This window comes from Syngnathoides biaculeatus, chromosome 2 (genome assembly GCF_019802595.1).
Source record: "Syngnathoides biaculeatus isolate LvHL_M chromosome 2, ASM1980259v1, whole genome shotgun sequence".
In the NCBI taxonomy this organism is placed as follows: domain Eukaryota; kingdom Metazoa; phylum Chordata; class Actinopteri; order Syngnathiformes; family Syngnathidae; genus Syngnathoides; species Syngnathoides biaculeatus.
Window position 1 is genome coordinate 42,157,248 of NC_084641.1, and position 15,776 is coordinate 42,173,023.

The 15,776-nt window shown below is 43.2% G+C and overlaps 1 protein-coding gene across 14 annotated transcripts in view; it reads left to right on the plus strand.

The window, feature by feature from the left end:
- Window positions 1-15,776, plus strand: part of plxnb3 (plexin B3) — a 266,957-nt gene that overhangs the window by 178,713 nt on the left and 72,468 nt on the right. For 13 of the 14 annotated variants that reach the window (XM_061806283.1, XM_061806204.1, XM_061806230.1 and 10 more), the window contains 5 exons: window positions 4,218-4,387; window positions 4,463-4,614; window positions 4,708-4,813; window positions 4,900-5,036; window positions 15,548-15,724. In XM_061806283.1, the coding sequence (XP_061662267.1) occupies window positions 4,218-4,387; window positions 4,463-4,614; window positions 4,708-4,813; window positions 4,900-5,036; window positions 15,548-15,724 (742 nt within the window). The remainder of the gene's footprint in view (window positions 1-4,217; window positions 4,388-4,462; window positions 4,615-4,707; window positions 4,814-4,899; window positions 5,037-15,547; window positions 15,725-15,776) is intronic. The other variant, XM_061806282.1, reaches the window with a different exon arrangement.

Sequence of the window (15,776 nt, forward strand, 5' to 3'; positions counted from 1 at the left end):
CTCCCCAGGCTGGGTGTGGTCAGCCAATTAGTCGACACACTCCTGCACCCTGTTTCGGCTGATTACACCCAGTACTTATAGGACACAGGGGACAACTTGTCCTCCGCCAGGTCGTTGATTCCCATGCCTCGTTCCCGCACTCCCGTATACCTGACCTACCATGTACCGACCCTCGCCTGTTCCCTGACCATCCTAGTAAGCCTGCCACTTCTGATACTGCTGCTTTTCCTGACTGACTTGCTGATCATTGACCACGGACCGAATAAAGGCTTTCTGTACACTACCTGCTTGCCTCTGGAGTGCATTTGGGTCCACCCTCGAGCCCCGGTCGTGACAATTGTTGAATTTTAAGGCTCTCCGTAATTTGAAGGAAGTTACTGACTCTAAGATTGTGGTGGGGGAGAGTGTAGTTCGACAGCATAGGAATGTGGTGTGTAGGATGACTCTGGTAGCGGGTAGGAAGATTAAGAAGACAGAGGTAAGCGGAGAATCAGATGGTGGAAGTTGAGAAAGGAAGAATGTTGTGTGGCGTTTCAGAAAGTGGTGAGACAGGCTCTAAATGGACAGGAAGAGCTCCCAGAAGACTGGAATACTACTGCCAAGGTATTCAGAGAGGCAGGCAAGAGAGTACTTAGGGTGTCTTTTGGTCAGAAAGGGGAGAACGAGACTTGGTGGTGGAACCCCAAAATACAGGAAATCATCCAAGGAAAGAGATAAGCGAATAAGAAGTGGGACACGAAGTAGAATTAGGAGAGGCGAAAGGAATACATTGACATGCATCGTCGGGCAAAGGTCGAGGTGGTGAAGGCTAAACAAGAGACATATGACGACATGTAAACTAGGTTGGATACGAAAGAAGGAGATAAGGATCTCTACAGGTTGGCCAGACGGAGAGATAGAGATGGGAAGGATGTGCAGGAAGTAAAGGTGATTAAGCATAGCAATGGAAATATGTTGACTGGTGCCAGTAGTGTGCTCAGTAAATGGAAAGAGTACTTTGAGAAGTTAATGAATGAAGAAAATGGGAGAGAAGATAGAGTAGAAGAGGCAAGCGTGAATGACCGGTAAGTAGCAATGATTAGTAAGGGGGAAGTTAGAAAGGCACTGAACAGAATGAAAAACTGAAAGACAGTTGGTCCTGATGACATACCAGTGGAGGTATGGAAGCAATTTGAAGAGGTGGCTGTGGAGCTTTTGACAATCTTATTCAATAGAATACTAGCGGGAGAGAAGATGCCTGAAGAATGGAGGAAAAGTGTGCAAGTCCCCATTTTTCAGAACAAAGGTGATGTTCAGAGCTGTGGAAATTATAGCGGAATAAAGATGATGAGCCACACAATGAAGTTTTGTGAAAGAGTAGTCGAGACTCGACTCAGGACAGAAGTACCTGCGAGCAACAGTATGGTTTCATGCCTAGAAAAAGTACCACAGATGCATTATTTACCTTGAGGATGGTCATGGAAAAGTACAGAGAAAGTCAGAAGGAGCTACAGTGAAGAAAATAAGTATTTGAACACCCTGCTATATTGCAAGTTCTCCCACTTAGAAATCATGGTGGGGTCTGAAATTTTCCTCGTAGGTCCATGTCCACTGTGAGAGAGAGAATCTAAAAAGAAAAATCCAGAAAATGTATGATTTTTTTAAACAATTTATTTGTGTGAAACAGCAGCAACTGAGTATTTGAACATCTGAGAAAACCAATGTTAATATTTAGTACAGTAGCCTTTTTTTGCAATTACAGAGGTCAAATGTTTGCTGTAGTTGTTCACCAAGTTTGCACACACTTCAGGAGAGATTTGGGCCCAGTCCTCCACACAGATCTTTTCTAGATCAGAAAGGTTTCTGGGCTGTCGCTGAGAAACACAGAGTTTCAGCTCCCTCCAAAGAGTTTCTATTGGGTTTAGGTCTGGAGACTGGCTAGGCCACGCCAGAACCTAAGAATTTAAGGTCGAGGTGGGATTGCATCAGGGATACGCGCCGATTCCCTTCCTTGTTTGCTGTGGTAATGGATAGGCTGACAGATGAGGTGAGACTGGAATCCCCTTGGGCTATGATGTTTGCAGATACCATTGTGATCTGTATTGACAGCAGGGAGGAGGGGGAGAAACTATTAGAAAGATGGAGGCTTTCGCTGGAAAGGAGAGGAATGAAGATTAGCTAAAGTAAAACAGAATATATGTGCGTGAATGAGAGGGGCGGTGGAGGAAGAGTGAACCTCCAGGCAGAAGAGATAGCGAGGTTGGACGACTTCAAATACTTGGGGTCAACAATACAGAGCAATTGTGAGTGTGGTAAGGAAGTGAAGAAATGGGTCCAAGGGGAATAGAACAGTTGGCAGGTGTCTGGTGTTCTATGTGACAGATGTGTGGTGTACGGATTAGAGACAGTGGCTCTGAAGAAACAACAGGAAGCAGAACTGGAAGTACCAGAAATAAAGATGCAGAGGTTCTCGCCTGGTGTGAACAGGTTGAATAGGATTAGAAATGAGCTCATTAGAGGGACAGCCAAAGTTGGATGTTTTGGAGACAAGGTTAGAGTGAGCAGACTTCAATGGTTTGGACATGTTCAGAGGCGAGAGAGTGAATATATTGGTAGAAAGGTGCTGAGGATGGAACTGGCAGGCAAAAGAGCGAGAGGAAGACCAAAGAAAAGGTTAATGGATGTTGTGAGGGAGGACTTGAAGACGGGGAGTGTTAGAGAGGAGGATGCACAAAATAAGGCTTGGATGGAAAAAGATGACACGCTGTGGCGAAACCCTGACGGGACAAGCCAGAAGAAAAAGAATAAGAAGTTAAGGCTCTCAGATTACTTGTGCTGCAATTGTTAACAACAACACAGGTTATACTACCATATAAAGTCACATTTTCTTAGTGGTGTTTAGGAAAAAAAAGAATCTCACTGCAGCACTCGTCACTAGCACTGCCTTACTCTTTTTCCCACATCCTGTCCCGCCTTTTTCTGTCCTCTCTTATCGTGTTCTCTTAATTAAGTTAATTATTACGTCTTCAGTGTGTGTGTGTGTGTGTGTCCCCTTTAGGTTCTCCCCCTTTTTCCCCTTTCTGTCTCTCCCCCAAACCTTTTTTCTTTGTGGCTGGATTATCAATAGACTTCTGAATAATAACAAAAAATAATACAAGCAGTGGGAGTATTTCAAACTTCCCTGTTGCACAGCACAACTCTTCCAACACAAAGGCATACAGATCCACTATTCTGCAAGGACATGCAGCTGAACACGACAAAGTTGCAGGATGTACATCCACTGCTGGACCTTTTTTGAGGATGAAGTTGATGTTGGTCTCCCACTTCTGGTCCTGAGAGACTGTAATTCCCAGGAACTTGAATGTCTCCTTGGATGAGACAGGGTAGGTGAATATTGTGAGGGATAGCTGTGGCGAAAGATGTTTCCTAAAGTCCACAATCATCTCAACAGTCTTGTGCATGTTCAGTTCAAGCTTTGTCGGCTGCACCACATCTCTAGCCACTCTACTTCCTGTCAATACGCAGAGTTGAATCCACCTTTGATGAGGTCGATGACTGTGTTGTCATCTGCAAACTTCAGGAGTTTGACATTGATTGGTTCCAGCACTCCTGGGACCCTTATGAGAATAAGGGGCTCAGAAAATGGATGGATGGGTGGGAAAATGTGAAATGTGGGATAAAAGTCTGGAATTTGGAATATATTTTGCTGTTGGAAAAATGTTAATTGGTCAAGAAATTTGCAATAAAGGAGAATATGTCAGAATATGTGAAAATGTGGTTATTTTGTGTGTAATTGTGGGTAGAAAATGTGGAACATGGATAATGTGGACAGTGTATAAATGTCTTTTGAAGATGTTTGGAATGAGTTGAATGTTTTTAAATGTGAATTATGCTGAACAATATTGTTGAATTCTCATTGGGAATGAATGGGACATTTTCAGATTTGAAACATGAGTGATATTTTAATGACAAAAGTACAACATTGTGCGTGAATATTTGGAATATGTTGGAATTGGAATGGTGTGAATCAGATGAGAAATGTGGAAGAAACACAGAAACAATGTAATCATAGCTATAGAGTATTTTTCAACATTGACACAATTCAAATATAAGTGTTTCAAATTCAGTTCTTGCTGGCAGATATTTCAGAGCCCATACAAAAATCCATACAGATGATCTACTGAGTCCCCCAATTCATAAGACACCATGCTGACGTTGATGTTTGATGTACTTTCCAGTCCATTTATACAACTGCTCAGCGGGGCAATCAGATTGCTCGCAGTGCCGTGCTGTGCCGAAGGAGTACGGCTGTGTGTGGTGCACAGAAAGCACTGCTTCCAGCTGCGTTTATAACCAGTCCTGCGCTGATGTTCCCGCAGATAGTTGCCCACCTCCTCAGATAACACAGGTCATGCATCCACCAGTATTGTATGTCTTCATGCTCGTTGCCATGAAAACCGTAAAAAAAATTGTCTCTCTGCAGGTGTGGCCCCTGTCTAGCCCTTTGGAGGGCGGAGTCTTGGTGACCATCACTGGCTCCAACCTGGGAATGAGCTTCCAGGATGTGGTGAGTGGAGTCACAGTTGCAGGTGTGCAGTGCCCTCCCCAACCTGAAGAATACAAAATATCCACCAGGTACATATACACATGCACATCCATGCACAAACTAGCCAGTTGCGCGCCAGTGAGGTGTGTGCGCACATACACGCGTTTGTATATACTGTACAGGGTTGTGTGTAAACTGGAAGCCAGTGAGAATAAGCGGACTGGGCCTGTCATTGTTACTGTCGGAATAAGCCCACCAGGCAGGTCCAAGAGCAATTTCAGCTATCAGGTGAGAAGTTGACCTTCCAGAAGGTTCTTAAGTAAGGAAACTGTGTGATCATGGTGTTGGGACTACTTCCTCCTTGTCGTCTACAGGACCCACAGATTATGGATGTGCTTCCCGATAAAGGCCCACGTTCTGGAGGGAGCAGGTTGACAATAAAAGGACGACAACTCCTAACGGGCCAGACATCCCAGATCAGCGTCTTCCTGGGAACAAAGCCCTGCTACATGTGTGTGCTCATTTTGCTAATCCGAGCAAAATTGTTTAGTTTGTGTTTCCAGTTCTACTCCCACTGGTAGTCCTGCTTTCTGATCCTAATTCTGCTTCTTATTCTAACTCGGATTATCATTTCAAAAAGGATGGAAAGGGCTGGAGTGAACACTTTTTTCCAGAAGAGGCAGGAACATAGAGTGACCTACGAAAGCGGAGGTAGAAGCACGCAGGTAGATTATATTTTGTGCAGATGAATTCATCTGAAGGAGGTTACTGACTGTAATGTACACTAGGTTGGAGACGAAATAAGGAGAAAAGGATCTCTACAGGTTGGCCATACAGAGGGATAGAGATGGGAAGAATGTGCAGGGGGTAAGGGTGATTAAGGAAAGAGATGGAAATGTGTTGACTGGTGCCAGTAGTGTGCTAAATAGGTGGAAAGAATACTTTGAGAAGTTGATGAATGAAGAAAATGAGAGAGAAGGAAGAGTAGAAGAGGCAAGTGTGAAAGGCACTACAAAGGATGAAAAATGGAAATGCAGTTGATCCTGATGACAGACCGGTGGAGGTATGGAAGCAATTTGGAGAGATGGCTGTGGAGTTTTTGACCAACTTATTCAACAGAATACTAGAGGGCGAAAAGATGCCTGAAGAATGGAGGAAAAGTTGAGCCACACAATGAAGTTATGGGAAAGAGTAGTGGAGGGTAGACTGAGGACCGAAGATAGTATCTGTGAGCAACAGTATGGTTTCGTGCCCAGAAAGAGTACTGCAGATGCATTATTTGCCTTGAGGATGCTTGTGGAAAAGTACAGAGGAGTTCAGAAGGCGTATTCCATGCGTAAGTCTGGTGTGGCGGAGAAAAGTTTTAGAATAATACAGGACATGTATGATGGCAGCAGAACAATGATAAAGAGTGCCGTAGGTGTGACAGAAGAATTCAAGGTGTTGGTGGGACTGCATCAGGGATCAGCTCTGAGCTCCTCCCCATTTTCTGTGGTAATGGATAGGCTGACAGATGATGACTGGAATCCCCTTGGACCATGATGTTCGCAGATGATATCGTGATATGCAGTGAAAGCAGGGAGCAAGTGGAGGAACAATTAGAAAGATGGAGGCATGCACAAGAAAGGAGAGGAATGAAGATTAGCCGAAGTAAAACAGAATATACAGTATGTGCGTGAATGAGAAAAGTGGACGGGGAAGAGTGAGGCTCCGGGGAGAAGAAATAGTGAGGGTGGACGACTTCAAATACTTAGTGTCAACAATCCTGAGCAATGGTGAGTGCGGTAAGGAAGTGAAGAAACGGGTCCAAGCAGGTTGGAACAGTTGGCGGCAGGTCTCTGGTGTGTTATGTGACAGAAGAGTCTCTGTTAGGATGAAGGGGAAAGTTTATAAAACAGTGGTGAGACCAGCTATGATGTACGGATTAGAGACGGTGGCACTGAAGAGACAACGGGAAGCAGAACTGGAGGTGACAGAAATGAATATGTTGAGGTTCTCTCTAGGAGTGAGTAGGTGAGATAGGATTGGAAATGAGCTCATTAGAGGGACAGCCAAAGTGTGAGTGAGTATATTGGTAGAAGGGTCCTGAGGATTGAGCTGCCAGACAAAACAGCAAGAGGAAGACCAACGAGAAGGTTGATGGATGTTGTGAGGGAACACATAATGGCAGTTGGGGTTTCGATAGGAAGATGCAGGAGATAGGCTAAGATGGAAAAAGCTGACATGCTCTGCCGACCCTTAATGGGACAAGCCGAAAGTAAAAGAAGATTCTAACTCTAATTAATTTTACTTCATGTTCCTTATTTTTTTGTACTTCTACTCCCAGTTTTTGTCCTACTTTGTTTGTGCTTGAAATTTTTACTTCAACTGTATAAATAAAAGAAATATTTTCGTCCTTAATTCTATTCCAACTTTATTAGTCCTTCACCTCCCATTTCATTCTCAGTTATACTCATCCATTTTTCAACCCGCTTATCCTCACAAGAGTCCCAGGAGTGCTGGAGCCTATGACAGCGAACTTCAGGCAAAAGGCAGACTACACCTTGAGCTGGTCGCCAGTCAGTTGAAGGGGAATATTGACACCATCAGTGAGCGGGAATAGATCCCTCACTGCGTTGATATGTTGTTGTGTGTTCTATTTATATTCTATTTGTGTTTCTACTTTTTTCCTGCTTTTATTCCCAACTGGAATTTTCCTTCTAATTTTTATTCATGTTTCCATTTTCTGTTCTCCATTAAAATTTCCACTTCTGTAGAAAATAACTGTAGTTATCCCTCATTTTTCACGGTTAATTGAGACCAGAACCACCCGCAAAAAGTAAACAACCGTGACGTAACGGGGATGTATATTTATGTGTGTAGTATGCTTAAAATATGTAAACAGTATTTGTACTTTGCATATTTAAGAGAAAACGAGGTATTTGGTGACATCTTTATCAAATTTTACAAGTATAATATTTACAGTTGTACAAATTTATAATATATAATTTAAAAAAAAAATTTTGTATTATATTACTGCATAGTTACCATTCATCACTGGGAGACCTCTGCTGGAGTTTTCGTGTGGGTACCAGAATGTTTAATCAACATAACAACATTTATACTCTGCATACTTGAGACAATAAATTACACCACGACAAGTGTCTCGTTAAACAATCACAATTAACATTTTTATTGCAGTACAGAAAGTCATCAACAAAACAAATGCGTGATGTCTTCTCATGTAGCACCAAATCCTCGTGATGGCATTTCCAGTTTGCCCCTGTTACATCACTTCTGTTTTGCCGGGGTGGCGTCCCCTCCTCAACAAGAGGAACTTTTGCTTGCGAGGAGAACGCAAAATGTCTCTCACCACCTCCAGCCCGTTTTGGCTATATCTCCACATGTCTTTTTTTTATTTCCTTAGGGTAGTCTAAAATGTAACAAACACAGCAAGTGTGATATAAAGCAACCGTAAGCAAACAACGCAAACGCAAGTCATTGTAAGTATTTAAAACATAGCAAAAGAGAATTAAAAGCAAAGAAGACAGCAAATATGAGATAATTTTATGGACAATTAGTCCATTTTATTCAAAACCCTACACAAAGACCTAACCACGTCAACAAAATTGCTAAACTTGACAGCTCATACCATATTGTCGCATGCTTTTGAAATGTTTGAAAGCAACCTTTGCTTCCAGAAAAGCCTCGTTCTTAAGTGGGTAAATCCAACATTGCAGCTTGGAGTTCATCATCACATATTTCGTTTCCTTATTAAAAGTTATTGAAGCGGATGTTTGCCACATCATTTTTTATGTAGTGTGCTGCTGATTCATTCACACCATAATGGCGCCAGTAAAGAGTAACCTCTGCCATCTTTGATCATATTCAAATGTTATACTTTTTCGGCGATCATCATCATCTTCCGCTTCTTGTCCTAGGAAGTTGCCGTTTTTCTGCAATTTGCTTTCCACAAAGCGAACCCAGCTCCCATTTCAAACAATCCTCTCATTTTACATCTTCCTGTTTCACTTGGGTGGTTCGGAAGAAGCTTTAGTTTCATGTTGACTGTGTCATCCACAGACCTTTTTGCACGGGATGTAATCTACAGGGGCTCCAACAGAGGTGCTGACGTGCTCCTGACGTGGTCCAGCACAATCCCTTCAAAGGATTTCATGACCACAGATGTCAGAGCGACAGCCTTCTCATTAGTCAGACCAGGGATTGCAGGTTTCTAGGGGACTGGGATAATGGTGGAGCATTTAAAACAAGATGGTACTGCACACAGTTCCAGATTAATTGAAGATCTGTGTAAAGACAAGAGCGAGCTGTTCTTCGCAGACAGGTTGGGGACACAAGATCTGAGGCCACTGCTTTGTAATTCTTTTGTAGTTTGAAGAGGCTTTTCACATCATGTTTATGAATGGTCAACGAGAACTCAGAGGTGCGATTGTGGTCCGTGGGGTGGGAAAGTGTCATTCTCCAATCTGCAATAGAAGATGCTTAAGTCGTCAGCTAGTCCTCTTTTGGTGTCTCCATGGGGAGATGGTCACTTGTACTTGTTTCGTGTTTCCATTCCTCACCAGACTGACAAGTCGTTTGCACGAAACTGTTTAGCTAATCTTTTCTGCAAAATTTATATTTGAGATGTTGATTTCTTTTATCAACTGCTTTCTAGCGCAATTGTACAGGTCTCTGTGCCCACCACAGTAGGCGTCCTCTTTAGCCTGACAAAGTGACTGAAGTTTGGCAGTGAAGCACGACTTACTGTTATTGAACGTGTGAAATGTCTTTGTTGGTATACACACCTCTTCACAGAAACTGGTATAGGATGTGACAATGTCCATATATTCATCCAGAGAGGCGACGACTATTACAGTTAACAATAAATGGGATAGTAAATGCTATTTACATCCTTAGTGCCTCAAAGCATGCTGGGAATACTCCCCACATTCTTTTAGTGCTCCTTGCATGCTTTATGGCATTACTAAGGATGTAAATACTGTTTAAAGTCCATGTTTTGAGTCAATTATTTCTTCAGTCATTGATTTGTTTTATTATTTTCTAGTTATGCTGTTCTGCTGTTATAATAGACATGTTGGTGAAGGAAAAAAGGGAGATGAAGAAGTGATTGCTAAGTACGGCATCCAGGAAATGGAACCTTGAGGGACAGATGGTGGTCGACTTTGTAAAAAGGATGCAAATAGCAGTAGTAAACACCTTTTTCCAGAAGAGAGAAGAGGCAGGAAGATAGGGTCACCTACAAGAGTGGAGGGTGAAGCACACAGGTGGATTACATTTTGTGCAGACGATGTAATCTGAAGGAGGTTACTGAATGTAAGGTGGTGGTAGGGGAGAGTGTAGCTCAACAGCATAGGATGGTATTGTGTACGATGACTGTAGTGGTGGGGAGGAAGATTAAGAAGAGAAAGGTAGAGCAGAGAACCATGTGGTGGAAGTTGAGAATAGAAGTATGTTGTGCGGCAATTCGGAAAGATGTGAGAGAGACTCTTGAGGGAGAGGAGGAGCTCCCGGAAGACTGGACTACTGCAACCAAGGTGATCAGAGACACAGTACCAGAGCACTTGTTGTGTCTTCTGGTAGAGAAGGCGAGAAGGAGACTTTATGGTGGACCCCCAAATTACAGGAAGTCATACAAGGAAAGAGTATAGGATATTAATTTGGAGAGGTGGCTGTGGAGTTTTTGACCAATTTATTCAACAGAATACTAGTGGGTGAGAAGAGGCCTGAAGAATGGAAGAAAAGTGTGCTCATTCCCATTTTTAAAAAAGCTCCAGGAAAACATCGAGCTGGCCCACATGATATCAAGCCTAATAAATCCAGAAGCATCTGCACTGTCAAGGGAAAACTGTCAAACCACCGCTTTCACATTGGTGAGGAACCAATTCCAACTGTCTCCAAGAAGCCTGTGAAGAGCTTAGGCCGGTGGTATGATGCCTCTCTCAAGAACAAAGAGCATGTAGAGCTCAGAAAGGAGTTGGCCAGTGGCCTGGAAAGAATTAACAGAACCCTGCTTCTAGGGAAGTTGAAACTCTGGTGCTTGCAATACGGGTTAGTTCCTCAACTCCTTTGGCCACTCACCCTCTATGAGATCCCACTCTCAAAGGTAGAAAAGCTGGAGAGACTGATCAGCTCGTTTGTGAGAAAGTGGCTCGTCCTACATCTTCTTCTTTTCCTTTCGGCTTGTCCCATTTGGGATCGCCACAGCGTGTCATCTTTTTCCATCTTAGCCTATCTTCTGCATCTTCCTCTCTAACCCCAACTGCCCTCATGTCTTCCCTCACCACATCCATAAACCTTCTCTTTGGTCTTTCTCTCGCTCTTTTGCCTTGGAGCTCCATCCTCAGCACCCTTCCACCAATATACTCACTCTCTCGCCTCTGAACATGTCCAAACCATCGAAGTCTGCTCTCTCGAATCTTGTCTCCAGAACATTCAACTTTGGCTGTGCCTCTAATGAGCTCATTTCTAATCCTATCCAACCTGCTCACTCCGAGCGAGAACCTCAACATCTTCATTTCTGCTACCTCCAGTTCTGCTTCCTGTTGTTTCTTCAGTGCCACCGTCTCTAATCCGTACATCATGGCCGCCCTCACCACTGTTTTTTAAACTTTGCCCTTCATCCTAGAAGAGACTCTTCTGTCACATAACACACCAGACACCTTCCGCCAACTGTTCCAACCTGCTTGGACCCGTTGCTTCACTTCCTTACCACACTCACCATTGCTCTGGATTGATGACCCGAAATATTTGAAGTCCTCCACCCTCGCTATCTCTTCTCTCTGTAGCCTCACTCTTCCCCCTCCACCTCTCTTAATCACACACATATATTCTGTTTTACTTCGGCTCATCTTCATTCCTCTCCTTTCCAGTGGATGTCTCCATCTTTCTAATTGTTCCTCTGCATGCTCCCTGCTTTCACTGCATATCACAATGTCATCTGCGAACATCATGGTCCAAGGGGATTCCAGTCTAAACTCATCTGTCAGCCTTTCCATTACCACTGCAAACAGGAAGGGGCTCAGAGCTGATCCCTGGTGCAGACCCACCTCCACCTTAAATTCTTCTGTCACACCTAAGGCACACCTCACCATTGTTCTGCTGCCATCATACATGTCCTGTACTATTTTAACATACTTCTCTGCCACACCAGACTTCCGCATGCAGTACCACAGTTCCTCTCTTGGTACTCTGTCATAGGCTTTCTCTAGATCCACAAAGACACACTGTAGCTCCTTCTGACCTTCTCTGTACTTTTCCATGAGCATCCTCAAGGCGAATAATGCATCTGTGGTACTCTTTCTTGGCATGAAACCATACTGTTGCTCGCAGATACTTACTTCTGTCCTGAGTCTAGCTTCCACTACTCTTTCCCATTACTTCATTGTGTGGCTCATCAACTTTATTCCTCTATAATTCCCACAGCTCTGAACATCACCTTTGTTCTTAAAAATGGGAACTAGAACACTTTTCCTCCATTCTTCAGGCATCTTTTCGCCCGCTAGTATTCTGTTGAATAAGTTGGTCAAAAACTCCACAGCCATCTCTCCAAATTGCTTCCATACCTCTACCGGTATGTCATCAGGACCAACTGCCTTTCCATTTTTCATCCTTTGTAGTGCCTTTCTGACTTCCCCCTTAGTAATCATTGCCACTTCCTGGTCCTTCACACTTGCCTCTTCAACTCTTCCTTCTCTCTCATTTTCTTCATTCATCAACTTCTCAAAGTATTCTTCCCATCTATTTAGTACACTACTGGCACCAGTCAACACATTTCCGTCTCTATCCTTAATCACCCTTACCTGCTGCACATCCTTCCCATCTCTATCCCTCTGTCTGGCCAACATGTAGAGATCATTTTCTCCTTCTTTCATTTCCAACCTGGTGTTCATTTGCCTCTTGTTTAGCCTTTGCCACCTGTACCTTTGCCCTACGTCGCATCTTGATGTACTCCATTTGCCTATTCTCAGTCCTCTCAGTGTACCACTTCTTCGTTAATCTCTTTCCTTGTATGACTCCCTGTATTTTGGGGTTCCACCACCAAGTCTACTTATCCCCTTTCCTACCAGAATACACACCAAGTACTCTCCTGCCTGTCTCTCTGATTTCTTGGCTGTCGTAGTCTAGTCTTCCGGGAGCTTCTGCTGTCCATCGAGAGCCTGTCTCACCTCTTTCTGAAAGGCCGCACAACATTCTTCCTTTCTCAACTTCCACCACATGGTTCTCTGTTCTACCTTTGACTTCTTAATCTTCCTACCCACCACCAGAGTCATCCTCCACACCACCATCTTATGCTGTTGAGTTACACTCTCCCCTACCACTATTTTACAGTCAGTAATCTCCTTCACGTTACATCGTCTGCACAAAATATAATCCCCCTGCGTGCTTGTACCTCCGCTCTTGTAGGTCACTATATGTTCCTCCCTCTTCTGGAAATAAGTGTTCACTACAGCCATCTCCATCCTTTTTGCAAAGTCCACCACCATCTGTCCCTCAAAGTTCCTTTCCTGGATGCCGTACTTACCCATCACTTCTTCATCGCCCCTGTTCCCTTCACCAATATGTCCATTACAATCTGCACCAATCACAACTCTCGCTGTCTGGGATGCTCAGAACTACTTCATCTAGTTCCTTCCAGAATTTCTCTTTCAACTCTAGGTCACATCCTACCTATGGGGCATAGCCGCTAACCACATTATACACAACACCCTCAATTTCAAATTTTAGTCTCATCACTCGATCTGATACTATTTTCACCTCGAAGACATTCTTAGCCAGCTCTTCCTTTAAAATAACTCCTACTCCATTTCTCTTCCCATCTACTCCGTGGTAGAATAATTTAAACCCTGCTCCTAAACTTCTAGCCTTACTACCTTTCCACCTGTTCTGTTGGATACACAGTACATAAACCTTTCTCCTAATCATCATGTCAACCAACTCCTGAGCTTTTCCTGTCATAGTCCCAACATTCAAAGTCCCTACACTCAGTCTTAGGATCTCTGCATTCATCTTTTTCTTCTGACAACGTTTCCTCCTCTTCTTTGTCTTTGACCCACAGTAGCTGAATTTCCACCGACGCCCTGCAGGTTAGCAGTGCTGGGGGTGGGCGTCGTTGTCGACTGATCCGGTATGGGATTCTTTAGATGAACGGTCATATTTGTTTGGCACAGTTTTTACGCCGGATGCCCTTCCTGACGCAACCCTCTGCATTCATCCGGGCTTGGGACCGGCCTACAGATTGCACTGGTTTGTGCCCCCAAAGGGCTGCATTACGTCTTGTCCTACATAATACACATTATTTTTTAACTAGACACTTGTACTGTTGTAATTTTTGTCCCAAGTAGGCAAGGTATAAATACGGTACTTTTGATATATTATAAATATTATAGTACCCACACACACGCACACACAAACATCGGCAGCGCTTCCAGCAAAAGTCTCCGAGTGATGAATGGTAACCATACAGTAATATGATAGTGTGTTATCAATTATTATTATTTTTTTTTTAATTTGTAATAACGTACACATTTTTTGTATAATGTTAGATAATTAATGATTTGACTAAATCCCTCTTTTTGTTTCAAATATGCAAAGTACAAATACTGTTTACATATTTCAAACGTTCTGGTACCCACATAAACAGATCCCCGAATACTTCACAGTTTTCACGGGTGGTTTTGGTCCCAATTAACTGTGAAAAATGAGGGATTACTGTGTTTCTAAATCTTTAAAAGCCGTCTTGAAATTGTGTTCTGGCTAATAATTTGGAACACTGTATTTAGGGGCTGCCTAACAGTGTCTTTTTTTTTTTTTTTTTTAAATAAAATACTGTTAGGCAGCCTCGACTGGTTAGCACATCCGCCTCGCTGTTCTGAGGACCATGGTTCAAATCCCAGCCCCACATATGTGGAGTTTGAATGTTCCACCCGTACCTGCGTGGGTTTTCTCCAGGTACTCCGGTTTCCTCCTGCATGTGAAAAACCATACATGGTAGGTTGATTGAAGACTCTAAATTGCCCAAAAGTTATTTGTCTGCAACCAGTTCTGGGTATACCCCACCTCTCACCCGAAGATACCTATGACAGGCTCCAGGACAGCTGTGACCATAGTCGGAACAACTGGCCTGAAGGGACATGGGGGGAAAAAGGAAGCTTCTTTTTCTCACAAGAAACTTTGTCAAGGTCTCTTTATACTCCTGCACTCGTTGGGTCAACACAGCCTGCATTGGATCATGTGACTTACGCATTAGCCCACGCACCACCTCTGCCTAGCTTGCTGCAACACACTGACAAAAAAAGTTATTGTGCGGCAAAAGCCGTGAGGATAATCTCTCGTGATTTGTTCTGTTTTAGTTACGTGCTGTGATGACATGTTCACCATTACTACCTGCTCAACATACCGCCTACCCCGCCGCCTTATTGATTGATTTTGCAGCATAATTAAATGTATAATATGGTCATTTACGTCAATTTTTTCTAATCGGACACTATTCCTTGGTTGCAGTTGTAGCGCTTTGTTCCTTTGTATGGAAAGGAAAGTAAAAAGAGTCCTGAAGAAACTCCACCCTGTGGTGTCTTAGCCAATACCAGCATTAGTGACACCTCTGACTTGGAGAAAAAGTGGAGCAGATTTTCAAAGCTGCGAGCATGGGTTACACTCGAGTATAAAGGCAAACGTACAGCATGTGCGACTATAACGAGGCCTTCATTTTGACAAGAAACTTTCTTTATTAATTCGAAACTTTTTTCCATGTCTCTTCAGTTGTTATTGGTAATTTTGATTTAAAAAAAACTCATATAATTGAACAGTTAAAAATATTGCTGTCATTTGTGTTGGCTATCTTGGAAAATCAGTGAAAAATAAATGATAAATCATATGGAATAGTATATATTCCTGTTGCTATTTGTACTTATTTTCATGGCCATTCTATTTGGCTTCTTTTTTCGTCCCATTACCACTGCTTTGATTACTCCGCGGCACTGTCCCACTCCCCATAGTGGTGTAATATATTCTTGTTTTCAGAATGGAGCCAGTCAGCGAGAACCTGCTGGTGTGTCAGACTCTCTCCACCAATCAGACAGGCAAAGTTCCAATCAGGATGTTGTTCAGCAAGGCTGAGCGTACTGTTCCAAACGTGATGTTCCATTATGTGGACGACCCAGTCATCACTGAAGCTATGCCCACAGAGAGTTACTACGCGTAAGATAGAACAGACCTCACATCAGTTGTCCATGGACTTGAGGCCTGACGC